The sequence below is a fragment of the Cebus imitator genome, unplaced genomic scaffold (genome assembly GCF_001604975.1).
Source record: "Cebus imitator isolate Cc_AM_T3 unplaced genomic scaffold, Cebus_imitator-1.0 Scaffold532, whole genome shotgun sequence".
Classification (NCBI taxonomy): domain Eukaryota; kingdom Metazoa; phylum Chordata; class Mammalia; order Primates; family Cebidae; genus Cebus; species Cebus imitator.
In genome coordinates, this window is record NW_016107847.1 from 938,151 (window position 1) to 966,053 (window position 27,903).

The 27,903-nt window shown below is 37.3% G+C and overlaps 1 protein-coding gene across 5 annotated transcripts in view; it reads right to left on the bottom strand.

The window, feature by feature from the left end:
• Positions 1-27,903, bottom strand: part of NUBPL (nucleotide binding protein like) — a 338,633-nt gene that overhangs the window by 78,721 nt on the left and 232,009 nt on the right. For 3 of the 5 annotated variants that reach the window (XM_037733487.1, XM_037733489.1, XM_037733490.1), the window contains 3 exons: positions 25,908-26,028; positions 22,639-22,721; positions 12,216-14,086 (listed from right to left, as the gene is read on the bottom strand). In XM_037733487.1, coding sequence (XP_037589415.1) covers positions 14,024-14,086; positions 22,639-22,721; positions 25,908-26,028 — 267 coding nt within the window. In that variant the 3' untranslated portion in view covers positions 12,216-14,023. Of the gene's footprint in view, positions 1-12,215; positions 14,087-22,638; positions 22,722-25,907; positions 26,029-27,903 lie in introns of those variants that run through there. The other 2 variants (XM_017514659.2, XM_037733488.1) reach the window with 2 other exon arrangements.

Below are 27,903 nucleotides of genomic sequence, written 5' to 3' on the forward strand. Positions count from 1 at the left end.
CCTTCCTTTCTCTCCCAGGATCTGTCTCCAGGCAACCGCTGATCTTTGTCAAGCAGTTAAGTTTGCATTTTCTAAAACTGTATATAAATGGAATTATACGAGGTGTACTCTTTTCTGTCTGCCTCTTGTATTCAGCATTATTATTTTAAGAATCATTTATGTTATTGTATCAATAACTCCCTTCTGTGTTATTGGTGAGAAGTATTCTGTTGTACAGTAGCAAACTGCTTATCCATTCACCTTTTTTTCTTCCAGAGGACATTTATTTTTAATTATTTTTAATTTTTCCATAGGTTGTTGAGGTATAGGTGGTATTCAGTTATGTAAGTTCTTTAGAAGTGATTTGTGAGATTTTGGTGCACCCATCACCTGAGCAGTTATACACTGCAACATATTTGTAGCCTTTTATCCCTCGCCCCTTCCCTTACCCCCAAGTCCCCAAAGTCCATGGTATCATTCTTATGCCTTTGCAGCCTCATAGCTTAGCTCCCAGGTATCAGTGAGAACATATGATGTTTGGTTTTCCAAACATGAGTTACTTCATGTAGAATAATAGTCTCCAATCTCATCCAGTTTGCTGTGGATGCTGTTAATTCATTCCTTTTCATGGCTGAGTAGTATTCCATCATGTATATATAACACAGTTTCTTTATCCACTTGTTTATTGTTGGGCATTTAGGCTGGCTACACAATTATGCAATTGCAAATTGTGCTGCTATAAACATGTGTGTGCAAGTATCTTTTTCATATAATGACTTCTTTTCCTCTGGGTAGACACCCAGTAGTGGGATTGCTGGATCAAATGGTAGTTCTACTTTTAGTTCTTTAAGGAATCTCCACACTGTTTTCCATAGTGGCTGTACTAGTTTATATTCCCACCAGCAGTGTGGAAGTGTTCCCTAATCACAGCATCCATGCCAATATCTATCGTTTTTTGTTTTTTTGATTATGACCATTCTTGCAGGAGTAAGGTGATACTGCATTATAATTTTGATTTACATTTCCTTGATCATTAGTGATGTTGAGCACCTTTTCATATGTTCGTTGGCCATTTGTATATCTTCTTTTGAGAATTGTCTATTCATATCTTTAGCCTACTTTTTGATGGGTGTTTTTTTTCTGATTTGTTTGGGTTAGTTGTAGATTCTGGATATTAGTCCTTTGTCAGATGTGGAGATTGTGAAGATTTTTCTCCCAGTCTATGGGTTGTCTGTTTACTCTGCTGACTGTGCCTTTTGCCATGCAAAAGCTCTTTAGTTTAACAAGGTCCCAACTATTTACTTTGTTTTTATTGCATTTGCTTTTGAGTTCTTGGTCACAAAATCCTTGGCTATGCCAATGTCTTGAAGGGTTTTTCCAATGTTCCTTCTAGAATTTTTGTACTTTCAGGTCTTAGATTTAAGTCCTTACTCCAAATTGAGTTGATTTTTGTATAAGGTGAGAGATGAAGATCCAGTTTTATTTTCCTACATGTGGCTAGCCAATTATCCCAGCACTATTTGTGGAAAAGGATGCCCTTTCCCCACGTTATGTTTTTGTTTGCTTTGTCAAATATCAGTTGGCTATCAGTATTTGGGTTTATTTCTGTGTTCTCTATTCTGTTCCATTAGTCTATGTGTCTATTTTTGTACCAATGCCACACTGTTTTGGTGAGTATAGCCTTATAGTATAGTTTGAAACCAGGTTGTGTGATGCCACCAGATTTGTTCTTTTTGCTTAGTCTTGCTTTGGCTATGCAAGCTCTTTTTTGGTTTCATATGAATTTTAGAATTGTTTTTCCTAATTCTGTGAAGAATGATGGTGGTATTTTGATGGGGGTTGCATTGAATTTGTAGATTGCTTTTGACAGTATGGTCATTTTCACAATATTGATTCTACCCATACATGAGCATGGGATGTGTTTCCATTTGTTTGTGTCATCTATGATTTCTTTCAGCAGTGTTTTGTAGTTTTTCTTGTAGGATCTTTTGCCTCCTTGGTTAAGTGTATTCCTAAGTATTTATTTTTTTGAAGTTATTGCAAAAAGGGTTGAGTTCTTTATTTGATTCTCTGTTTGGTCACTGTTGGTGTATAGAAGAGCTACTAATGTGTACACATTAATCTTGGATCTGGAAATTTTGCTGAATTCTTTTATCAATTCTAGGAGTTTTCTGGAGGAGTCTTAGCGTTTTCAAGGTAAACGATCATATCACCAGCAACAGTGACAGTCTGACTTCCTCTTTACAGATTTGGATGCCCATTATTTCTTTCTCTTGTCTGACTGCTCTGGCTAGGACTTCCAGTACTAGATCGAAGAGGAGTGGTGAGAGTGGGCATCCTTGTCTTGTTCCAATTCTTGGAGGGAATTCTTTCACCTTTTCCCTATGCAGTATTATGTTGGCCGTGGGTTAGTCACAGATGGCTTCTATTACACTGAAGTATGTCCCTTCTATGCTGATTTTGCTGAGTTTAATCATAAAGGGAGGCTGGATTCTGTCTAACACTTTTTCTGCATCTATTGAAATAATCATGTAATTTTTGTTTTTAATTCCGTTTTTGCGGTGTATCACTGTTATTGACTTGCATATGTTAAACCATCCCTGCATCCCTGCATCCCTGGCATGAAACCCACTTAATCAGTGTGGATTATCTTTTTGATATGTTGTTGGATTCAGTTAGCATTTTGTTAAGGATTTTAGTATCTATGTTCATCAGGGATATTAGTCTGTAGTTTTCTTTTTTGGTTACGTCCTTTCCTGGTTTTGGTATTAGAGTGATGCTGGCTTCATAGAATGAATTAGGGAGGATTCCCTCTTTATCTTGTGGAATAGTGTCAGAAGTGTTGGTACATTCTTTGAATGTCTGGTAGAATTTGCTGTGAGTCTGTCTGGTCCTGGATTTGTTTTGTTGTTAATTTTTAAATTACCATTTCAATGTCACTGCTTGTTATTAGTCTGTTCAGGGTATCTAATTCTTGCTGATTTAAGCTAGGAGGATTGTATTTTTCCAGGAATTTATACATCTCTTCTAGGTTTTCTAGTTTAAGTGCATAAAGGTGTTCATAGTAGCCTTGAAAAATCTTTTATATTTCAATAGTGTCAGTTGTAATATCTCCCAATTTGTTTTTTAATGAGGTTATTTGGATTTCTGTTTTCTTGGTTAATCTTGCTAATAGTCTTTCAATTTTATTTATCTTTTCGAAGAACCAGGTTTTTGTTTCATATATCTTTTTTATTTTTTAATTATTTTTGTTTGTTTCAATTTCATTTAGCTCTTCTCTGATCTTGGTTATTTCCTTTCTTCTGCTGGGTTTGGGTTTGATTTGTTCTTGTTTCTCTAGTTCCTTGAGGTGTGATCTTAGAATGTCAGTTTGTGCTCTTTCAGTCTTTTTGATAGCATTGAGGGCTAAGGACTTTCCTCTTAGCATTGCCATTACTGTATCCCAGAAATTTTGATAGGCTGTATCATTACTGTCATTCAGTTTGAATAATTTTTAAATTTCCATCTTGATTTCATTTTTGACCCAATGATTATTCAGGAGAAGGTTATTTAATTTCCATGTATTTTTATGGTTTTGAAGATTTCTTTTGCATTGATTTCCAGTTTTATTCCACTGTGGTCTGAAAGAATGATTGACATAATTTCAATTTTCTTAATTTACTGAGGCTTGTTTTATAGCTCTATCTTGGAAAAATTTCCATGAGCTGTTGAATAGAATGTGCATTCTGCAGTTCTTGAATGAAATGTTCTGTACATATCTGTTAAGTCCATTTGTTCTAGGGTATAGTTTAAATCCATTGTTCTTTGCTGACTTTCTACCTTGATGACCTGTCTAGTGCTTCAGTGGAATACTGAAGTCCCTCACTATTATTATGTTGCTGTCTATCTCATTTCTTAGGTCTATTAGTAATTGTTTTATAAATTTGGGAGCTCCAGTGTTAGGTGCATATATGTTTAGGATTGTGATATCTTCCTGTTGAACAAGGCCTTTTACCATTACATAACATCTCTCTTTGTCTCTTTTAACTGCTGTTGCTTTAAAGTTTGTTTTGTCTGATATAAGAATAGCTACCTCTGCTCACTTTTTGTGTCCATATACATGAAATGCCTTTCTCCACCTCTTTAAGTTTATGTGAGTCCTTATGTGTTAGATGAGTCTCCTGAAGGCAGCAGACAGTTGGTTGGTGGAGTTCTTATCCATTCTGCAGTTCTATATCTTCTAAGTGGAGCATTTAGGCCATATACATTCAATGTTAGTATTGAGATGTGAAGTACCATTCCATTCATCATGCTATTTGTTGCCTGTGTATCTTGTTTGTTTTTGCTTAACTTGTATTTTTGTTTTATAGGTCCTGTGAGATTTATGCTATAAAGAGGTTCTGTTTTGATGTGTTTCCAGGATTTGCTTCAAGGTTTAGAGCTCCTTTTAGCAGTTCTTGTAGTGGTGGTTTGGTAGTGGCAAATTCTCTTAGCATTTGTGAAAAAGACTGTACCTTTTCTTTATATATGATGCTTAGTTTTGCTGGATACAAAATTCTTGACTGATAATTGTTTTGTTTGAGGACACTGAAGATAGGGCCCCAACCCCTTCTAAGCTTGTAGGGTTTCTAGCTCATAGAGAAATTTGCTGTTAATCTGTTAGGTTTTCCTTTATACGTTACCTGGTGTTTTTGTCTCACAGCTCTTAAGATTCCTTCATCTTAACTTTAGATAATGTGATGACAATGTGCCTAGGAGATTATCTTTTTGTGATGAATTTCCCAGGTGTTCTTTGTGCTCCTTGTATTTGGATGTCTAGGTCTCTAGCAAGGCTGGGGATGTTTTCCTCTATTATTCCCCCAACTATGTTTTCCAAACTTCTAGATTTCTCTTCTTCCTCAGTAACACTGATTATTCTTAGGTTTGGTTGTTTAACATAATCCCAGACTTCTTGGAGGCTTTGTTCATATTTTCTTATTCTTTTTTCTTTGTCTTTTTCTTTATTCTTTGTTGAGCTGGATTAACTCAAAGACCTTGTCTTTGAGCTCTGAATTTCTTTATTCTCTTTGTTCAATTTTATTGCTGTGGTTTTCCAGAGCATTTTGCATTTCATTTCTATAAGTGTGTCCAAATTTTCCTAAAGTTTTGAATGCCTTTTCTCTATGCTATATATTTCCTTGAATAATTCCCCCATCACTTCTTGTATTGATTTTTTAATTTCCTTGCATTGGGCTTCACCTCTCTCTGGTGCCTCCCTGATTAGCTTAATAACTAACCCCCTGAATTCTTTTACAGGTAAATCAGGGATTTCTTCTCGGTTTGTATCCATTGCTGGTGAGCTAGTATGATTTAGCGGGGGGTGTTAAAGAGCCCTGTTTTGTCATATTACCAAGGTTGGTTTTCTGGTTCCTTCTCATTTGGGTAGGCTCTGTCAGAGGAAAGGTCTAGGGTTGAAGGCTGTTGGTCAGATCCTTTTGTCCCATGGTGTGTTCCCTTGATGTAGTACTCTCCCCCTTTTCCTATGGATATGGCTTCCTGTGAGCCAAGCTCCAGTGATTATTATTTCTCTTCTGGATCTAGCCACCCAGCAAGTCTACCTGGCTCTAGGCTGGTACTAGGGGTTGTCTGCATAGAGTCCTGTGAATTGAACCACCTATGGGTCTCTCAGCCATGGATACCAGCTCCTGTTCCAGTGGAGGTGGCAGGGGGTGAAATGGACTCTCTAAAAGTTCTTAGCTTTGGTGGTTTAATGTTCTATTTTTGTGCTGGTTGGCCTCCTGCTGGGAGGTGGCACTTTGCAGAGGGCATCAGCTGTGGTAGTATGGAGAGGAACCGGTGATGGATAATGGGCAGGGCCCTAGAACTCCCAAGAGTATATATCCTTTGTTTTCAGCTACCAGGGTGTGTAGGGAAGGCCCATCAAGTGGGGGCAGAGCTAGGTGTGTCTGAGCTCAGACTTTCCTTCAGAAGGTATTGCTGTGGCTGCTGTGAAGGACAGGGACAAGGTTCCAAGGTCAATGGAGTTGTGTACCTAGGTGGATTATGGCTGGCCTCTGCTGAGTCATGCAGGTTGTCAGGGAAGTAGGGGAAAGCCAGCAGTCACAAGCCTCACTCAGCTCCCATGCAATCTGAATGGCTAGTCTCACTCCCACTGTGACCACCACCACAGGCCCAAGTCTGTCTCCAGGCAGTGGGCAAACAGGGCTTGAGAACTTGCCTTGGGCTACCTGCCCCTAAGCTGCAAAAGAAAAGGGCTTGGTTCTTCCACTACCTATGGAGTCTGCACATTGGATTCACACCATCCCTCAAGTTATGGCCAGGAGTCTTCTTGCCCTGTTCAAATTGTTTCAAAGTTCAGCTGGTGATTTCCTTCTCCCTGTGGCATTTTCCCCTGTGCCTCTGGTCGCCCTCTGGATGGATGTCTGTGGTGCCAGGCAGGAATGGCCTGCTTGGGGACCCAGCAAACTCCCAGAGCCTTTTCCACTGCTTCCTCTACTGGTGTATTTCACTCGGCTCTCTAAATTAACTCAGCTCCAGGTAAGGCTGGAGACTTCTCCTGCAAACAGACCTTCCGTCTCCCCAGTGAGGGTGTGTGTTTGGGAGAGAATGATCTCCCTTTCCCACTTCCATAGTTGGGGAACTCACAGTATTTGGGGTGTCTCCTGGGTCCTCCAGGAGCAGTCCCACTTCCTTCAGTGGGTGTGTGGGTCTTCCCTGGTTTGTTCTTGCAGTCATTCTGGAGCTAAAATTCACAATGTGAGCCTCCATACGCTGCTCTGTCCATCCGAGTTGGAGCTGCAATCTAGTCCTTCCTCCTGTCCGCCATTATGATCTTCCATTCAGGACATTCCCATTCACCTTTTGATGCATATTGGAGTGTTTCCAGCTTTTGGATATTATAAACAAATTTGATAGGAACATATGTGTAAGTCTTCATGCAGATATGTGTCTCTTTTGTCTTGGGTAAATATCTAGAAGCAGAGTATTTAGATTGTAGGGTATGTGCATCTTTAACTCTTTAAGAGTGTTCCAGAGCCAGGCATGGTGGTTCACGCCTGTAATCCCAACATTTGGGGATGCCAAGGTGAGAGAACTGCTTGAGCCTAGGAGTTTGAAAACAGCCTGGGAAACACAGGGAGAACCTGTCTCAAAATAAATAAATAAATAAAAATAAGAGCATGCCAAACTCTTTCCAAAGTGGTACTATTTTACATTCCCACCAACAGGGTATAAGACTTCCAGTGGATCCACATCATCTTCAGCCCTTCGTAATCTTTTTCATGATAGCAATTTTAGTGGCTTTGTAGTGGTTTCCCATTGTGGTTTTAATTTGCATCCCCCTAATACTTAAAAACATTGAGCATTTTCATGCCATTTGTCAATGATATCTCTTCTTTGGTGAAGTGTCTATTGAAATCCTTTGCCCATTTTAAATTGGGTTGTCTTATTAATAAGTTATAAGTATTCTTTATATATTTTAGATATAAACTCTTCATCAGACACACTTCACAAATGTTTTCTCCTAGTCTATAAATTGCCTTTGGATTTTCTTAACTGCGTCTTTCAAACAGCTAAGTTTTAATTTTGATGAAGTACAAGTTATCTTTTTCTGTTATTGTTTAAAAGGGATTTTTGTGTCTTATTTTTGCATAAGATCAAGATCTTATGCAAAAAACTCAAGATCAAGAAGATTTTCCTCTATGTTTTTCTTTTAGAAGTGTCATAGTTGTCTGCCAAGATGGCCAAATGGGAACAGCTCTGGAGCATAATTCCTAGTGAAAGCGATGCAGAAGGTGAGCGATCTCTGCATTTCTAACCAAGGTACCAGGTTCATTTCAATGGGACTGGTTGGACAGTAGGTATGGCCCAAGGAGGATAAATTGAGGCAGGGCAGGGTGCTGCCCCACTTGGGAAGTACAACTAGACAGAGGGTCAGGGACTTTTTCCCTCCAGTACCCCAGTTCAGATACTGCACTTCTCCCATGGCCTTTGCAACCCACAAACAAGGAGATCCCTGCTAGGCTAAAAAGCACTATGAGTTACCAGCACAGATCTCAGTGGCAGCCCCAGCCAGCACCACAGGTTGTCAGCACAGACCTGGGCAGACATTTTGACTAGAGCCAAAAGTGCCTGTGAAATGGAACTTACTGCTCCCCAGAAAGAGGGAGAGCTGAAAGCAGGGAGACAGGTGATACAGCATGGTGGGTTCCCCCACTACAAAGATCAGCAAACTGAAGCCCTCTTGCTTGAGAGTTTTGCAGCCAGCACATCAGTCTGAGCTCAACCCAGGACAATCAAGCTCAGTGGGGGGAAGGGTGTCCACCACAGCTGATTTACCTGTGTAAACAAAAGCCAGAGGAAGCTTACACAGTAGCTGGACTGAGCCCGTGGCAGCCCAGCAGCACCTCTGCAGGCAGACAAGGGGCAGACTTCCTCCTGAAGCCATTCCCTCACCCCTGCAAAACAAAAAGAGCTTTGGCATCATGACACCTGGTGGGTACCCTTCTGGGACAAAGCTACCAGAGTAAAGATCAGGCAGCAACCCTTGCTGTTCTGCAGCCCCCACAGGTGATTCCCAGGCAAGCAGTGTCTGGAGTGGACCTACAGCAGTCCTACAGCAGAGGGGCCTGACTGTTAGAAATAAAAATAAAAATAAACAAAAAGAAATAACTTCAACATCAACAGAAGTGATGTCCACTCAGAGACCCCATCTGAAATCACCAACTTCAAAGATCAAAGGTAGATAAATCCACGAAAATGGGAAGAAACCAGCACAAACAGGACAAAATCATCAAAGACCAGAATGCCTCTCCTCCTCCAAGGGATCACAACTCCTTACCAGCAAGGGAACAAAACAGGATGGAGAATAAGTTTGATGAATTGACAGAAGCAGGCTTCAGAAGGTGGGTAATAACAAACTTCTCTGAGCTAAAGAAACATGTTCTAACTGCTAAGAACCTTGAAAAAAGGTTAGATGAAATGATAATGAGAATAAACCACTTAGAGAAGAACGTAAATGACTTGATGGAGCTGAAAAACAGCACAAGAACTTCACAAATCATACACAAGTTTCAACAGCCAAATTGATCAAGCAAAAGAAAGAATATCAGAGATTGAAGATCAACTCAATGAAATAAAATGAGAAGGCAAGATTAGAGAAAAAAGAGTGAAAAGAAATGAACAAAGGCTCCAAGAAATGTGGGATTATGTGAAAAGACCTAATCTACACTTGATTGGTGTACCTGAATGTGACGGGAGAAAATGAAGCCAAGCTGGAAAACACTCTTCAGGATATTAGCCAGGAGAACTTCCCCAACCTAGCAAGCCAGGCCAATATTCAAATCCAGGAAATACAGAGAACACCACAAAGATATTCCTCAAGAAGAGCAATCCTAAGGCACATAATCGTCAGATTTACAAGGGTTGAAATGAAGGAAAAAATGCTAAGGGAAGCCAGAGAGAAGCTAAGGTCAGGTCACCCACAAAGAGAAGCTCATCAGACTCACAGAGGATGTCTTGGCAGAAACCCTACAAGCCAGAAGAGAATGGGAGCCAATATTCAACATCATTAAAGAAAATAACTTTCAACCTAGAATTTCATATCCAGCCAAACTAAGTTTCATAAGCAAAGGAGAAATAAAATCCTTTACAGACAAGCAGTTGCTGAGAGATTTCGTCACCACCAGGCCTGCCTTACAAGAGCTCCTGAAAGAAGCACTAAACATGGAAAGGAACAACCAGTACCAGCCACTGCAGAAACGTAACAACTGGTAAAGACCAACAACACAATGCAGAAACTGTGTCAACTAATGGGCAAAACAACCAGTTAGTATTGAAATGGCAGGATCAAATTCACACATAACAATATTAATGTTAAATGTAAATGGCCTGAATGCCCCAATCAAAAGACACAGACTAGAAGTTTCATAGTTTTAGATTTTACATTTAGGTCTACGATCCATTTTGATGTAAGCTTTTTTTAGATCTATAAGGAGGCAAGGTTTATCTCTTTGCAAAAAGATGTCTCACTGTTCAAGCACAGTGCTGAAAAGTCATCCATTCTCCACTGAATTTCTTTGGCACCTTTGCTGAAAATCAAATTATTGTATCTGTGTATGTCTGTTTCATTGGCACCTTTGTTTATATGTGTATGTCTTTTTAGAACCCTTTATACTGTCCCACAGATCTATACTTCTATCTTTACACTAATATCACATTGCCTTGATTACTGTAGCTTTATAATAAGTCTTCAAATCAGGTGGTGTAAGTTCCTAAACTTTAATCTTTTTTGTTCAAAATAATTTAGCTATTGTAAACACTCTCTAGTTTCACGAAAATGTTGGAATCAAATTGTCAATTTCAATAAGAGTCTTGTTGGATTTTGACAAGGATCACATTAGATATAGAACAGTTTGGGGAGATTAGATATTTTAAACATGTTGAGTCTTCAAATCTTGAACATGGTAAGTCTCGCCACCCAAATGTTTTCTTTCATTAGTATTTTGTAGTTGTCAGCATAACAAATCTCTTACATCTTAATATATTTATATGTAAATATTTCATGGTTTTGGGGATGCTATTATAGATTGAACTTTTTTCATTCATTTCTAATTGATTATTGCTAGTATACAGAAGTAAAAATGGTTTTGTGTGTCAACCTTGCATACTGCAACTCTGCTAAATACATTTATTAGTTCTAGTTGCTTTTTTGTATATTATTTGGAATGCTCTCCATAGACAATCAATTTGTTTGTGAACAGAGATGGTTTTATTTCTTCCTTACTAATCTATATGCCTTTATTTCTTTTTCTATTGCACTAGGAAAGACCTTAGGTATTATAATAAAGAAAATGGTGAACTTGGACAGCCTTGCAGTGGGTCTTTCACCATTAGCAATGATGTTAGCTGTAGTTCTTTGTAGATGAGTTTTATTAGGCTGAAAAAGTTGTTTTCTGTTTCTAGTTTTCTGATAATTCTTATCACAAATGAATGTTCAATTCTGTTATATGCTTTGTCTATTTCAAACAAACATGGTTTTTCTTTAGTCTGTTTTTCCTTACTCTTTCTTCTTGAATCTGCCATACATTGGTGTTCAAATGTTGAACCTACCTTGCATTTGCATTCCCAGGAAAATGACCTCATAGTCATACATGTTATCCTTTTTATATAATGCTGAATTCAATTAAGTAAGATTTGTTGAAGAATTTTGTGTCTATGTTTATGAGAAACATTTGTCTGTACTCTTCTTTTCTTGTGTTGTCTTTTGTTTGGGTATTAGGGTAATGCTGACTTCACAATATGAGTTGGAAAGTGCCTCCTCCTATTTTCTGGAAAAGTTTGTGTAGAACTTGGATTACTCCTTCCTTCAATGCTGGGTAGGTTTTGACAGTAAAGGCATCTGGGGCTGGAGTTTTCTTTGTTGGTTCCTAACACAAATTATATTTTTAAAAGTAATTTATGACTACTTAGGTTATCTATTCCTTGAGTGAACTTTGGTAGTTTCTTTCAAAGCTTTTGTCTATTTCATCTAAGTCTTCAATTTCATGGGCATAAAGTTGTTTATAATCAGTCTTATTGTCCTTTTCATGAATGTAGTGATATCTCTTTTTCATTCCTGATTTGCTGGTTTATGTCATCTTTCTTACTCTCTTTTCTTAATGAGCCTGGCTAGAAGTTTGTCAGTTTTGTTCATCTTTTCAAAATATCTGTCTTTTAATTACACTCTATTGAGATATGAAGAACAGACAATAAATATTACCCCTTAATAAGCAGGCAAACTACCTGTACTTCAGTCTACCTTTGGAGTTGGCTCTTTGGAGCCTAATGAAGACTGCCAGAGGCAAAATTTTAGAATAAGCTTAGTTTTTCTTTTATAGCTACTTTTTCTTCCTCCCCATCTAAACTTGCATATATACACCAACCACCATTTATTTCAGTAGGCTTCCTGGAAGCATCTGCAGACAACAGTCAAGTGAAGGAGAAAAGGGCAGGGAATTTTATATGTGGATCTTCTCTCAGTCATGTATTCATGAGTAAAGACTATCTTACCCATTTCCCCATGATATATATTAAATGATAACATACAACTTGCAGTCATTCTTTTTCTGGATAAAGTTTGGTTTAAATATTTTTTGTATTCACAAGCGCTCAATAATTATCTACATTTTCCTCTTCCTCAATAGGCAATAAACACACAAATAAATATCTGAAACATTAAGTCATTACTTCCCTCTCAGAGTGATATGATGATTACAGTGTGTCCACAAATAATTTTATTCATGATATTAATTAGTATAATTTGGTCCAGTAAATTTCAGTTCATATATAGCAGTATGTGTTCTTTTATTTTTATTTTGAGATAATTGTAGATTTATATGCAGTTGTAAGAAATAATACAGAGATTCTATGTGCTCTTCATCCAATTTCCCCCAATGGCAACATCTTGTAAAACTATAGCACAATATCACAACCGGGATAGTGGCATTGATAGTTGTGATACCGAACATTTCCATCATCACAAGCATCCCTCATGTTTCTCACAGCCACACCCAATTCTCTCCCATTTTCACCACCTCCTTAACATGGCCATAACTAATCTGTTCTCCATTTCTATAATTATGTCACTTCAAGAATGTCATATAAATGGAATCTTTTGGTACATAACCTTTTGAGACTGGCTTTTTTCACTCAGCATAGTTCTCTAGAATTCATCTAGGTTGCTGCATGTACCTATAGTTTGTTCTTTTTTACTGCTGAGTAATATTCATAGTATGAATGTACCATGGTTTGTTTAACCATTCCCAATGAAGAAAATCTGGGTTATTTTTGGTTATTACACATAAAGTTGCAATAAGCATCAATGTCTATATTTTTGTGCGAAAACATACTTATAATAATGTGAAACTCTGTGCCTAATTTTCTGGCTGACAACTATAGAACAAGGGATGTCAAAGCATTTGCCAAAAGTGACAGACCACTTATTTATAAATGCCAATTAACTAATGGCTCACTCTTACCAGTACTTGTGGATTTAAAATTATCTGATACTTGACTCTGAAAAGTCATGGATTATCTCTCTTTGAGTTTCAATTAGACAATATAAATGTTTTCCAAAATGTATTATTTGAAATGTGAACTCCATGAAATGCTCTTAAAAGGCAGTGAGTGGGGAGCAGAGGTGGATTTCATGGCCAAAACATTTGAGGAAATGCTAAATACTGCATTCCACCCGCCTTTTTTGAATTAACAAAAGCACGTTGGTGTACAAAAGGATGAATCTAATATCCTTTTGAACTCAAGTTCAAATCTAAGCTCTATCACTTGCTAGATATATTAACCCTCAGCAAGACACTCAACCTTCTTATACCTCAAATTACTTGTCTGTAAAATGGAGATAATAGTACCCACTCACACAAATGAAAGATTAATTATAAGGATACATAGAAAGCACTTGTTAAATGTTAGCTATTATTATTACTGCCAACATAATCAGAATCATCATCAACATCATGTTCTTATTAAAAATATGAATGTTCAGAACCTATCCCTGGAGACTGAGACTCATTAAGACTGGGGGATGGTGTGATCCAGATGAAGACGCAAAGGTCCGCATTAAGAACATGTCCAAGACAGTACTAAAGACAGGATTTAAAGACAGTCCAAATTGCCTGATGGAGAGGTGTAATACTTACGCCCATACATAAATTTAGTATATCACTTAAATTACTAACTCTGTGGTCCTGTAAACAGTATATAGTTCCCTCCCAAAATGGTCTTGTAACATCATAAACTCATGATTCCTAAAGGGGTAACTCAATAAAATAAAATGCAATTCTGTGCAGGTGGTATATACCAGCTTTCAAAAAATTTCTAAATGTAGCAGTTAACATTGAAACATAAAAGTTTTTTGACTCACAGCTTAGCAAATCAGATCTGAAGACGTTATTTCCTTAGAAATAAAACAATTATGATTTATATTATTTCTGTAGGTTCCATCACCACATTGCTGATTTCCAAAGGTCTTCTTAATGTCAGTACCAGGCAAATTTCTAGGACACTTGGGGAATCACTCTGAAAGTGAGGGCAATCTTCTTACCACTTCCACAGCAATCCTCAAGTAAGCTTTGGCCTGGAAAAGAACAGATTTATTTGTTCTGTATTTCTCTTCAGCAGACACTGAATGACTCATCAACTGTTTGTCATAGAGGCCCACTGTATTTGATGGCAAAAAGGCTGAGTGAGATGAGGAAATTTACTATTGAGAAGATAATGCTGTATACATTGCAGGTGGCACAAGAAATAAAGGATTTAGATTATTTGGAGGGGAATTATTTGGAAGATGACCCTCTGAAATAATATTTAATACCAGCAATTACTGTTTTTCAAACTCTAATTCTGGTGTCAGCAAACTAGCAACCCAGTCTGGTTGCAGAGAAATTACACCTTTCTCCTCTGAAAAATTGATATCTTGAGTTAGATACTGCCAAAACTTCTTTAGCATAAGAGCTGTTACTCATTTTTAAGGAAGACTATTTATTATCATGCTACAGTTTATCTTAGGAAAGCATTTTCTTCATCTCCCCAAAAATGGTGTGCAACATCAGCATCAAGCACCTAGAGACTCTTCCACCTGGTAAATTTTGGATATCATGCAAAAAATCCTGGTTCCACTGTTACACTCTTATTGTCTGGGATCCCAAGTGCCATGGGACACTACGAGCAGCTCTTAAGCCACGGCGCCACAAGCTAACCTAATGCCTGCAGGGTCATGATATTTGCATTTTAAGAGTTCCTTTAAATAAATCAACACAAAATTACTTATATCCTCTACCTTATTCATAAAAAGTAACTGTAGAACACAATAGTAAAATTGTCTAAAACCATTAATTTCTACATTGATAATTGATATGGTTTGGCAGTGTCTCTACTCAAATCTCATCTTGAACTGTAATTCCTACAATTCTTATGTACTGTGGAAGAAACCTGGTGAAAGGTGATTGAATCATGGGGGTGGGTCTTTCCTGTGCTGGTCTTGTGGTAATAAGTCTCACACGATCTGATAGCTTTAAAAACGGGAGTCTTCCTGCACAAGCCCTCTTTTTGCCTGCCACCATCCATGAAAAACGTGACTTGTTCCTCCTTGCCTTTCACTTTCCTCCATGGTTGTGAGGCCTCCCCAGCCACATGGAACTATAAGTCCAATAAACCTCTTTCTTTTGTAAACTGCCCAGTCTCTGGTATGTCTTTATCAGCAGTGTGAAAACAAACTAATACAGTAAATTTGTACTAGTAGAGTGAGGCATTGCTGAAAAGACACCCGAAAATGTGGAAGCGACTTTGGAACTGGGTAACAGGCAGTGGTTGGAACAGTTTGGAGGGCTCAGAAGAAGACAGGAAAATGTGGAAAGGTTTGGAACTTCCCAGAGACTGGTTGAGTGGCTTTGACAAAAATACTGATAGTGATATGAACAATAAGGTCCAGGCTGAGATGGTCTCAGATGAGATGAGGAAGTTGTTGGGAACTAGAGCAAAGGTGACTCTTGTTACATGTTAGCAAAGAGACTGGGGACATTTTCCACCTGCCCTAGAGATCTGTGGAGAGAGAGGATTTAGAGTATCTGACAGAAGAAATTTCTAAGCAGTAAAGCATTCAAGAGGTGACTGGGGTGCTGTGAAAGGCATTCAGTTTTATAAGGGAAGCAGAGCATAAAAGTTCAGAAAATTTGTAGCCCGACAATGTGATAGGAATAGAAAATCCCATTTTCTGAGGAGAAATTCAAGCCTGCTGCAGAAATTTGCATAAGTAATGAGGAGCAGAATGTTAATCCCCAAGACCATGGGGAAAATGTCTCCAGGACATGTCAGAGGTTTTCTTGGCAGCCTGTCCCATTACAAGTCTAGAGGCCTAGGAAGAAAATATAATTTTGTGGTCTGGGCCCAGGGTCCCTGTGTTGTGTGCCCCCTAGGGACTTGGTGCCCTGTGTCCCAGCTGCTCCAGCCATGGCTGAAAGGGGCCAATGTAAAGCTCAGGCCATGGCTTCAGAGGGTGCAAGGCTCAGGCCTTCGCAGCTACCACATGGGGTTGAGCCTGTGGGTGCAAAGAAGTCAAGATTTGTGGTTTGGGAACCTCCACCTAGATTTCAGATGTATGGAAACACCTGGATGCCCAGGAAGAAGTTTGCTGTAGGAGCAGGGTCCTCATGAAGAACCTCCGCTAGGGCAGTGCGGAATGGAAATGTGGGGTCAGAGCCCCCACACAGAGTGCCTACTGAAGCACTGCCTAGTGCAGCTGTGAGAAGACAGCCATCATCCTCCAGACCTGACAATGGTAGATCCACTGACAACTTGCACCGTGTGCCTGGAGAAGCTGCAGACAATGTCAGCCCATAAAAGCAGCCGAGAAGGGGGCTATACCCTGCAAAGCCACAGTGGCAAAGCTGCCTAAGGCTATGGGAACCTTCCTGTTGCATCAGCATGACCTAGTGAGACATGGAGTTAAAGGAGATTATTTTGGAGCTTTAAGACTTGACCGCCCCACCGATTTCAGACTTGTATGGGGCCTGTAGCCTTTTTGTTTTGGCCACTTTCTCCCATTTAGAACAGCTGTATTTATCCAATGCCTGTACCCCCATTGTATCTAGGAAGTAACTAGCTTGCTTTTGATTTTACAGGCTCATAGGCCAAAGGGACTTGCCTTGTCTCAAAGGAGACTTTGGACTGTGAACACTTGAGTTAATGCTGAAATGAGTTAAGACTTTCGGGTACTGATGGGAAGGAATGATTGGTTTTGAAATGTGAGGACATATGATTTAGGAGGGGCTGGGTGGAATGATATGGTTTGGCTGTGTCCCCACTCAAATCTCATCTTGAATTATGGCTCCCACAATTCCGATGTGTCATGTGAAAAACCTGGTGGGAGGTGACTGACTCATGAGGGTGAGTCTTTCCCATGCTGTTCTCATGATAGTAAATCTCATAAAATCTGACAGCTTTAGAAAAGGGAGTCTCCCTGCACAAGCTGTCTTTTTGCCTGCCACCATCCATAGAAGATGTGACTTGTTCCTCCTTGCCTTTCACCTTCCTCCATGATTGTGAGGGCTCTCTAGCCACATGGAACTGTAAGTCCAATAAACCTCTTTCTTTTGTAAATGGCCCAGTCTCTGGTATATGTTTATCAGCAGCATGAAAACAAATAAAATAATATACTCACAGTTACATATTTATATACAACTACTAATGATAATAGCTAAGATTTACTGAGTACTTAATATTTGCCAAGTGTTATTTATCTTCACAGTTACTCTGGTGGTAAATCTATCATTATCTCCACTTTATAGATAAGGAAACATCCAGAAAGGTAAATAATTTTGTCCAAACCATTATAGCTAGTAGGAGATCAGCTGGGCTTTGACCCTAAGCTGACCAGTTCCCAGACTCTACACAGTAAAAAGAGATATTTGTCGTATATTTGCCCTGACTTGATGAAGTGTGTTTTACACTTTAAGAGTGTTTCACGTGTCTTCGTTTTTTAAAGACTATGCTTGAGCCCTAACAGCTAAATCATGATTTATTTTACCAGAAAAGTATTACAAGTCAATTTAAGAGAGTCCTTTAAAAACTCTAAAAACATAAATAAGGCTTTATATTTTTTTAATTGAGAATCTATTATATACCAAGTATTTAATATAAATAACCTCAACTTAGACATATAAAACAAGCATCATCAGCTCAACTTGGATGATGAAACCAGGAGTTGTTTGCTCAAGGTCATGAAGTCAGGCTAGAAAACATTCAAACCTGGCTCCAACTGACTCTAAAGTCCAGCTTATTCCACCACACCAAATGTTAAACAGTAAATCCAAAATACAAGTAATTATAATCATAAAGCATAGTCTAAAAATGGTTTCTTCTCTGCTCTAGTTAATAGAAACAATAGTTTTTGTTTATACATGGATATAATATCTACTTATAAAGAAAGGTTTCTCTCAAATCAAATGTGCTGATTTTCACCCATATATCTTTATAAATACCTTTTATCTCCTAGTTGCTTTTCTAGGTACTTATGCTTAATATTTTGTGATGATAATTTAAAGTTCACTAAAGCAAGATGAGACAAGGCCATCATTCTGTAATCTTTTAGTACTTATCTACATTAAATTAGAGACATAAACCTATCAGAATACAAAAAATACTGAATGATTCCAGAACAATCAAATTGGCTACATTTAACCTTTCCTTTTTAATGGACTATCTCCAAACTTAGAATTCTAATATATCACATTCAAAGTAATAGATTGTCAGTTGCTGAGAAACTACTAAAAGTGCTTAGTTTAACAGTTTCAATTTCTCAAAAACTGTTGAGACTAAATTTTTTAGCCAGGGCAGTATTATTTCAACAAATACACTTTGGTTCTTATTGCATGCAAGGCATCATGTTGGGAAATCTATGGGATGTAATGATATAAAAGAGAGGAAGAACAGTTCATTGGTGAAGAGTTGAGGCCTTGAAATCAGACAGGCATGGTTTAGAATCTTGGCTTTATTGCTTATCAGCTGTGAGGCTTTGGGCAAGTTACTTAACTCTCCTAGGCTCAGTTTCCTGGTTATAATAATTATATCTAGCTTAAAGCATTTGGGGATTACTAAGTGAGAATATGGCATGTGAACTCTTGTCACAGAGGAAGCATATAATAAATATTTGTAGCTGCTATTATCATTATACTCTTGATAAATTTATAATCTCATTGAAGAGCTCATATGAACATGTCCTTTGGGCACTGTTCCCACCTGAAGAATATTTAAATCATATCTTTTTGTTTAATCCATAACTAGCAAACAAGTAACACACACACATCATATAAGACATAACTGAGAAAACTCAAACTATTAATATTCTCTTCTTTCATCAACTCTACACAGACTAACCCTTTTCTCCTATTCAAGATCTTTTTTTTTTAGAGGCCCAGATAATACAGTTGGACTCTATTGTCTGCTATGCCATTAACTAGCAACAGGGAATAAATGGTAACCAAAGTGAACAAAGATTTTTTTCCTTTGTCTTTGTTTTTAAATATTTGAAGTCCTAATTTATCATACACAGTCATTTCATATTAAGATTGTGAGGTGATAATTTAGATATTATAAAATAATAAAGTTCCCACTTATATTTGAAAGTCTTTACCAGGAATATCATAGCACATCTTTCTGTAGCTTATATTCTTACTTGATAAAAAGAACAAAACCACAACGTTATCAGCTAATCACAGGTTCAGTCCTTGTATTCTGGGCTTAATCAAGAGCAAAATGTAGTTTTAACTGAATCAACAATGTTAATCATACCAGCATGAGACAATGCTACTGAAATTAAGCATTCTGAATTCTAAGTATCACCTTCTCTTCCCTCCTCTATTGCTTTCTCTAGCTATTTTACACTACTCAAATTTGGAGTCTTACTCGCCTTTCCTAAGCAGTGTACATGTAAGGTTTTGCTCGTTGTCTGAGTAGGCAGCAGACTATTAGTACCTTTTAATTGGTACTATGAGCTCTTCTAACATTTCCAATGATGTCTTAAATTCACCACAATTCATACTTTTAGATTAATTACTACCTTTTGAGTGTTTGCCTCTTCTGAAAGTTAAATGTTACTGGGAGAGATAAATCCTCAATGTGTAATTCTAAAGGATTTTGTGGGCAGAGAATAAGAGCCCTAACACCTGGTGTTGCGAGGAGGGAGTAATAGAATATGGAGAAGGTGGAGTAAGAAGTAAAGACAAAAAGCTAACGATTAAACTTTTACTGATTTATAATTGTGCCTATGGGTTAACCCCTAAAAGTAAACAATAAAAAGTATCAGTCTAGGCCAGGTGTGGTGGTTCATGCCTGTAATCCGAGCACTTTGGGAAGCCAAGGCAGGTGAATCTCCTGAGCTCAGGAGTTTGGCACCAGCCTGGGCAACATGGTTAAAACCCATCTGTACCAAAACTACAAAAAATCAGCTGGATGTAGTGGTGTGCACCTGTGGTCCCAGCTACTTGGGAGGATGAGATGGGAGGATTGCTTGAGCCTAAAAGGCAGAGACTACAGTAAGCCAAGATTGTGCCACTTGCATTTCAACCTGGGTGATAAGAGCAAGATCGTGTCTCACAGAAAAAAAAAAAATGTGCTAATAATTAACAAATAATATTACAGGTTTTGCCCCACTAACTCCTGCAGAAGTTTTATCATGTTGGCAAATAAACACTTTCTTCATTCTGTAAACGAACACATGCACACAGAATAGGCATTAAGCTTCTGTGAATGCAACAGAATCTGGTGAGAGTGTTGTGACTAGTTTCTAAGGGCATATTTCCATTTGAGTTCATGGGGGAAAGGGAAAGAGGCTTTCAGGAGGCAAGATTCATCACAAGACTAACCAGAGGATTCTGATCCTAGGCCTCAATCACAGCTTCTTAGTGTCTAGGAGGTAATGTCTTTGATGTTGAAGCTGGGAATTCTGCTCTCATGATTCAAATTCTGCTACCCTGATTTTTAAATAACATCAAAGAGTGATATTTGCTTGATACCATCTCAAGGACATTAAGTGGACTCAGCTCTTTAACAAAAGGAAGAAGAGAGACATTTAGCATCATGACATCTTATACAGGAAGTTTCAGAAGATAAATACAGTTGTATTCTACTTGGGATTTTTCAACGTATTTCCACATTACTATTTCATTTATTCTTCCTCATCTTCCTCATTATGACATCAATTTATAGATGGAGAAAAAGATTCAGAGAGTTAGAAAGCTTGCTTTAGCACACTTAGGAAGTGGCAAACTTAGTATCCCATAATGACTCAGGTTTAGTGCTTTTCCTTCCATGCAGAGATCCCTTTTGAGAATCTAACAAAGCTATTTAGAGTATTAAATCACATTATCTTTGGATGGTTGCTATATGTTCTCTGTTATATTACATTCCTTTAACTTCAATAAAATAGTTCTGGAGACTTTCAAAGAAAAAATAATGAACATGTGAAAAAAATAATAAAAATCTAAACTCTTAATTGAAATACACTGGTAAGTAATTATTCCTATTCACTAGGAATCGCTGCAGAATGTCTTTAAACAGTTTGTTCTCAGGAGGCACTTAAAAGTGTGTAATTAAAACCAAAAAACCCTTGATTTTCATAAAACATTTTTATATATTGCATAAAGTAGAGCACAGTTATGGTAGTTGGGATTGGCAGATTTTAATTATGAAGATGTTAAAGGATTATGGTTTCTTGCTTATCTGAAAAATTGCTGAGAAAGACTGAAAAGGAAATTTAACATTTAATTAGTAAAAGGCAGAAAAGAGAAAAACAATGGTAACTGTTAAACTGTGTTTACTCAGAGATCATATTGCTAGCAACACAATCACCTATACCATAGCTTCTTACCCTTAAGAAAAGGAAAGGACCTCTAAACCCAGGAAAGAGATCACTCAAAGTAAATATACTTCACTTATCCAAGATTCCTGTTCATTTACTTTTACTTTACAGCTCTAACCAAACTTGGCTCTTTTATTTTCCAATTCACCAAAGATTAAAGGAAGCAAACTAGAATATAAAGAGCAGTAGTTATGTTTGGACAAAAATACCACTACTATAAAGTTATACCATTGGTTAAGAAAAACTATTAGAAGATTGATTGGGGTTGTTCAACAAAGGAACAACATCAAACGGATGTACCAGATGATGATTCAGTTTCTAAGTTAAATAGCAAGTGTTATTTAGGAAAGAAAAAATATAGATGATTGATTTATTTCTATTTAAAAAAATATTTTATGCTTAAAAATTTTATGTGGCAGTAATTTTGAAAATCTATCAGCTATATCTCCAATGACGTTGGCTAATGAAACACTACTAGTCTTTTCACCTCACCTCCCTAATCATATTTATTAAAATAAATGCAATGAAAATCTCATCTCTAGGCTATGGATGGTGGCTCATGCCTATATCCCAGCACTTTGGGAGGCCAAGACAGGAGGATCACTTGATTCTAGGAGTTTGAGACCACCCTAGGTACATAGTGAGACCCTGTCTCCACACACACAAAAATAAAATAAATTTACCAGGGCATGGTGGTGTGCACCTGTGGTCCTAGCTATTTGGGAGGAGGAGGCTGAGATGGGAAGACAGCTTGAGCTTGGGAAGTCAAGGCTGCAGTGAGCCAGGATTGCACAACTGTACTCCAGCCTGGGTGGCAGAGCAAAACCCTGTCTGGAAAAAAAAAAAAATGGAAAAAAAAATCCCACCTCTAATGGTTTACACAATTACCCTACAACCAATTCAATACTTGGTTACATTAGGCTTTCTTCTCCAATAAGTTGAACTTCTAATACTGAAATATAATAAACTTGTGCACTCATATGCTGGCCAGCAAGATAAGAATTTTATAAACTCTCATTGTTCATGCTTTTCATGAGAAAACTTGTTGGGTGATGATTCTCTGCAGGTAAACTTGTTCAGCTGATAATTTAGAGCCAGCACTGGCAGCTTACTGTACATAAGAGTAACCTAGAGATGCTTTGGACAAGTTAACTAATTGTTATTTAAATATATACGCACTGCAAATATATAGACTTAATCTTCCCAACTTTCTTTCTATATATCAGAAAGTATATAAAAAGAAATAAAAATACATATCTAAAAATGGAACTTACCTCATCACTTTCAGGCTGTGAAAACACAATTGGCTGGCCTGTATCTGAAGCTTCCCTTATATTAAGGTGTAAGGGAATGTCTCCTAAAAGAGCCCAGCAGACATCCATTAGAACAAGGAAAGATTACATAGGCTTTTTGAATCTCACTATTTGAACAATGGAAAGAAACAAAATCTGAACTAAACTGATTCAAATTGACTAACTTGTAATTGCTAAATCTCTGAAAAAGAAATTTCAAATGGGAATTACAAACAAAATACTCTATTTAGGGAAGCACAGTCATTGTATATGAATATAGGAAACCTCTGTGGCAGCCCATTAATGGATGAGGCCTCTGATTTATTCTTTGCTAGAAGTCTCCAAGAAAGCATGGCTTAGAAGACATTTGCAAATTATTTCTCCCATTAACATATCATATAGACACATCATGCCACATAAGAGGAAACTGAAGAGAAAAATATGACGAGGAAAAGTAGTACAAAAAAAGTACAATAAAATAACCTTCCTGATGTTGGCAAATGGAGTGAGCACAAAGAACTGGTTAAAAGTAGGCCAGACCTGTTATCTCAACTATCTTTCTCTTTATCAGACAGAATTTTTTTCTCTTATTATTTACTAGCCTATGTAGCACTATATATAACTTATGAGCTTGATGAGATCTTAGCAAGTTTACAATAAGAACTCCAAAATGCAAATGGAGGTGGGAGAGGTGTGTTTTCCTGAGGTCATATTACTATCAGGCAGTGGAATTTAGGAGCTGACCTAAATTCTGACCCCTCATCCAATATACTCTTTCCAACACACTACCCCAAATGAAGTTTATCAAGACTGAGATTTAAAAGGGAGTGGGGTCTTAAGTGAAGAGTTGACTTGCCATGGTACTAGGCATTCTCAGAACCACTCCAAATCCATGCAAAGGTTATTAAAACATATGTGTATGTGGTGTTTTATTCAAGTAAGGCATTCAGCACCATGTCAGGCAATGTAAATAATGCAAAAGAAGTATATGTTATAAAAATATTGCCATATATACTATGAAGTACATGGCAAAGGAGATGTTATTTCATTCTCCTCTTGTCAACTTTTGTGATCTTAAATTGTAAGTCTTTCCTCAATATCAAATGGCCAAATGACAAATACATGATGTTTCAGTAGCCAGTTAAAGACTGAATTTCAGTAAATTCGATTCCTATTCTCTAGATCAACTTCAGACTGTAGGAAACTGTCACAGGAGCAGGCAGAAAAAATGTGATAGAAAATGCGTAGAAATGAAGGTTTTTCTCTCAATTAATGAACTGTTATTCTAGTAAAGAATTATGAATGATTTTTTACTGCAGAAATGGAAGGTAAAAGAGTAAAACCTTCTCCTTTATAAAACCATGCATTGACATCATTTCTGCTCTCCAGTTACTTACAATCCTACCTACAGACACAGAAGATTAGACCAAGAAGGGGAAAAATCTTGTTAGAAAATAGGTGGCATGGTAAGAGTGGTCATGGGCTAATGATTGTATCTAGACATGGATTTCTAAAAACTAAAAGTGAGTGACGAGCAGTCTGAGCCTGAGAAGTATCTTTGAGGGGCTGAATCTGAAAGAAACGAGGGAACATTTCAGACCTATAATAGGTTAAAGGATTTTCCGTGAGGCGGTCTGAGACCTTACCTACTATGCATAAACCGTCCCTGTAGGTAAATATAGATAAGATTCTGAAGAGCTCAACCCACTGAATTAAGAGTCTACCAGGGAGTCAGTAAAGGACAAATAAGGGTTCTCAAGAGGTTCAACTGGCCAAGAGGCCAGAGCTGAGACAGCTTTTTCCCGATTTCAGTTTCTCATTCCCAGTTCCAACCTCTTCATAAGTGAAACCCTGCTCCACCTCATGGGAGACACCATGGGACCCATGACTACATTAAAAGTGGGGGATGGGCCCTAATGATGAACTCTAAATTATTTTTCCCCTAACACTGTCAGACATAGCAGTCTAGGGCACCATCCAATTTTTGTGATCAATAATCAGTGTTTCTGATACATTTTTACGGTAATTGTACATTTGTGAGCTGTTGGTTAAAATGTAACTTCCATATATACCATTGTTTCTCAATGAAATGTTTCTAATTGTGAGTAACTGAAATGAAATTGTACACCTCATTTGTAAGTTAGGAAATTACAGTGTTGTCAATATAATTCAATAATGACATTAAAATTACACATTTACTTTATTTTATAAATAAATGTCAATCTGCCATTATGCAGATTTGGAAAATTGAGCTTTCTGGGTTAAATGAAAAGCAGTTACAAAATATAATTTGTGGCCATAATTACAGCAATGTATCAAAATATATCATTTGTATTCACCTGGTATTGGAGTGGCTGCTATAGTGCAAATGCATAACAATAATATATTTAACATCAAATTTTAGAAACTTAATTATAACAGAGAATGTTTTGAAATTCCTTGATCTCTAAGGGATCTTAATTTTTAACAACCTACGTCTAATAATTCACTCTACGCCTTCCTTATTCAGCATCTAACATCTGCCTTTGACAAGAACAGAAACTCATTTACAATTAGAATATCAAAACAATGTTTTCTAAAAAGTCTGTTAAATTGTCTGTGGATTTTTGAAACATCATATTTTATTCAAAACCTGTGTTTTGCTCATTTAACACATGATTTTAGTTCTCCTCATAGCACTAATGAACTCTTCAATTCAGTGACATGAACAGTGGAACAGTGTGTACAATGTAAATTTCAGGTGCTGTATTTTATAGCCATATCAAACACATTAAAAATTACAGAAAACAGTAAATTCAGTCATTGTCATTGACAGTAAATTTTCATTCTAAAGCAGAAAGACTAACAAATACAGAGTTAATCAGAAAGGCATTTTTATATATGCACTAAGAATGAACACTTCTAGAGGTTTTTACAACACACTGAACAGCTATTCACCTGCCTTAGCAAACAGCACACTAATGACCATCATTTAAAATATGGCTTCAAATTACAGTAGTTGGACCACAAAGCTCTCTTCTCAAATTTGAGTTATAGACAGCTTTTATTTAAAATAGAAATTATTATCATAGTTGACAGAACAAATCTATTCAAAAAAGCCAAAGAAAAGTTAACACATAGAACTGTGCTATATAAATTTAAAACACAAAGCCAAAAGCAACTCATCATTTTCTGAGATACTCTTAACCACCAAACCTCATCCCCACTTTCCCTTCTGCCATTTCTTCTTCAAGAACATCCCACAGTCTTACCTAGAACGTCAAGGCCAAGGGTATGTGCTAGCTTTCTTGCACCATCGGCACCAAAAATATGAGTTTTGTGTTTACATTTTGGACACTGGAAAACACTCATGTTTTGGATAAGGCCAAGGACCTAGAATAAAAACACACTGAAATCAAAATTATACCAAATATTAATATATTATTTCAACAAGTTTTTACTGAGTGCCTACTGAGTTCTAGAGGCACTCATCAATGTTATCACAATGATGAATAAATTATTGCCTCTGCTCTGAAGGAACTCACAAGCTAGTAAGACAGCAAGACATATGGAATTACCTTTGATATCATAATAAATGCTAAAAAGGGATGAATAAACAGGAACCAAAAATTTTGCCTATGAAGAAGAGGAATCTTTGAGTTTCCAATAGACAATTGTTTCTTCAGGGTCGGGGAATGACAAGAGGAGGTGAGGCCTATAGCAGAAATTCTAGACAGAAGGAAGACAACAAGCCAAGGTAGCAAAAGAAAATTGTGTGGCCTGTTTGGGCTACAATGCAATGGGTGGTAAAGGCAGAAGATGGGTTGGGAAGGAAGGTTAGGGTCACGTGGGAAAGTGCTAAATACCATCCATGTATTTGACGCATTTATCTTCAGACAACAGGAAATCACTAAACGTTTTTAAAGCTAAAAAGATTGTATCAAAGAGGTAGAGTTATACAAACAGATTTGTGTTTTAGAAATTTATCTCTGATGACAATTTGGAGAAAAATAAGAGGGGAGGAACAGAGGAAAATAAATAGCTAGGAGGTTAACTTTGGACAAAGTCTCATAGTAAATCTAAAATATATTAAGTGTTTGTTATACGCCAGGTACTAGGATAAGTACTTTAAATGTACTATCTTATTTACCCCTCACAAGAACTTTATGAGATGGTTATTTTATCATCCCCATTCTATAGTTGAGAACATTGACAGTGCTAATAAAAGACCAAAACTCAGCTCTTATCAGAATGTTATTGTTTGAAACACACTTAAGTTTCACAGAAAATGTCATTCTCTTTCTAAGTTTCCCTAGCTTCTGCTACAAAACAGATACAGCTAACCCTTGAATAATGTGAGTTTGAACTGTCGGTGGGGGGGGTCCACTTATATGTGAATTTTTTTCCAACCAACAACAGATAAAAAATATAGTATTTGCAGGCTACAAAACCCAAGTACCTGAATGGCTCATGCCCTAGAAGCTACTGTGAGACTTGAGTATACATGGATTTTGGAATATGCAGTGGTGGCGGAAGGATGGTTCTGGAACCAATCCCCCATATATATTGAGGGAAAACGATATTTAAGAAACATTATTATTCAACAATACTGTTAAATAAATAGGCTCTGCAAATGTTCTTATTTATGTTACTTTTAATCCCACTCTCTTATTGATGAGAAGCTGTGACTCTCTTCTAGAATAAAAATGCAGAGCACTACTTTCAGAGGCTTAGAGATTACAATGTCTGTATCAGTTCTACCCTAAGATTATGACTGTAGATTATTAGAACATTTGCATTTTAAATGAAGAACAGTACTGATAGTCCACAATGAAACACAGAGACGAGAAGGTGAAAGAATTTGTTATTCTTTCTGAAAAGAGAAACAGGAAAGACTAAAGTTGCCCCCAATACTTATACATGAGACAAATCATGAAGACACAAACCTATAGCAAGGCATTTTCCAAGCATCTAATATATGCCGTTTTGCTGATGTACAGTATCATAAAAAATAAATAACACTGTGTTTTGGGAATTCAGTACTATCTCCAGAAAGCTAGAGAGAAACATAGCTTAATATCACATAGCTTATTTATTAACTATGCCTATATAATACCCTCATTGCTTGGGCAGTTTTACTGCCATTTATGTTTAATTTGATACATCCCCTGACTGTAGGGCTCTCAACTAAACCATAAAAGTATTACTCGAAAAATGAGAAAAGGAAAAATACCTAAAGAAAGTGAAAATCCATGTGAGGGTATATTT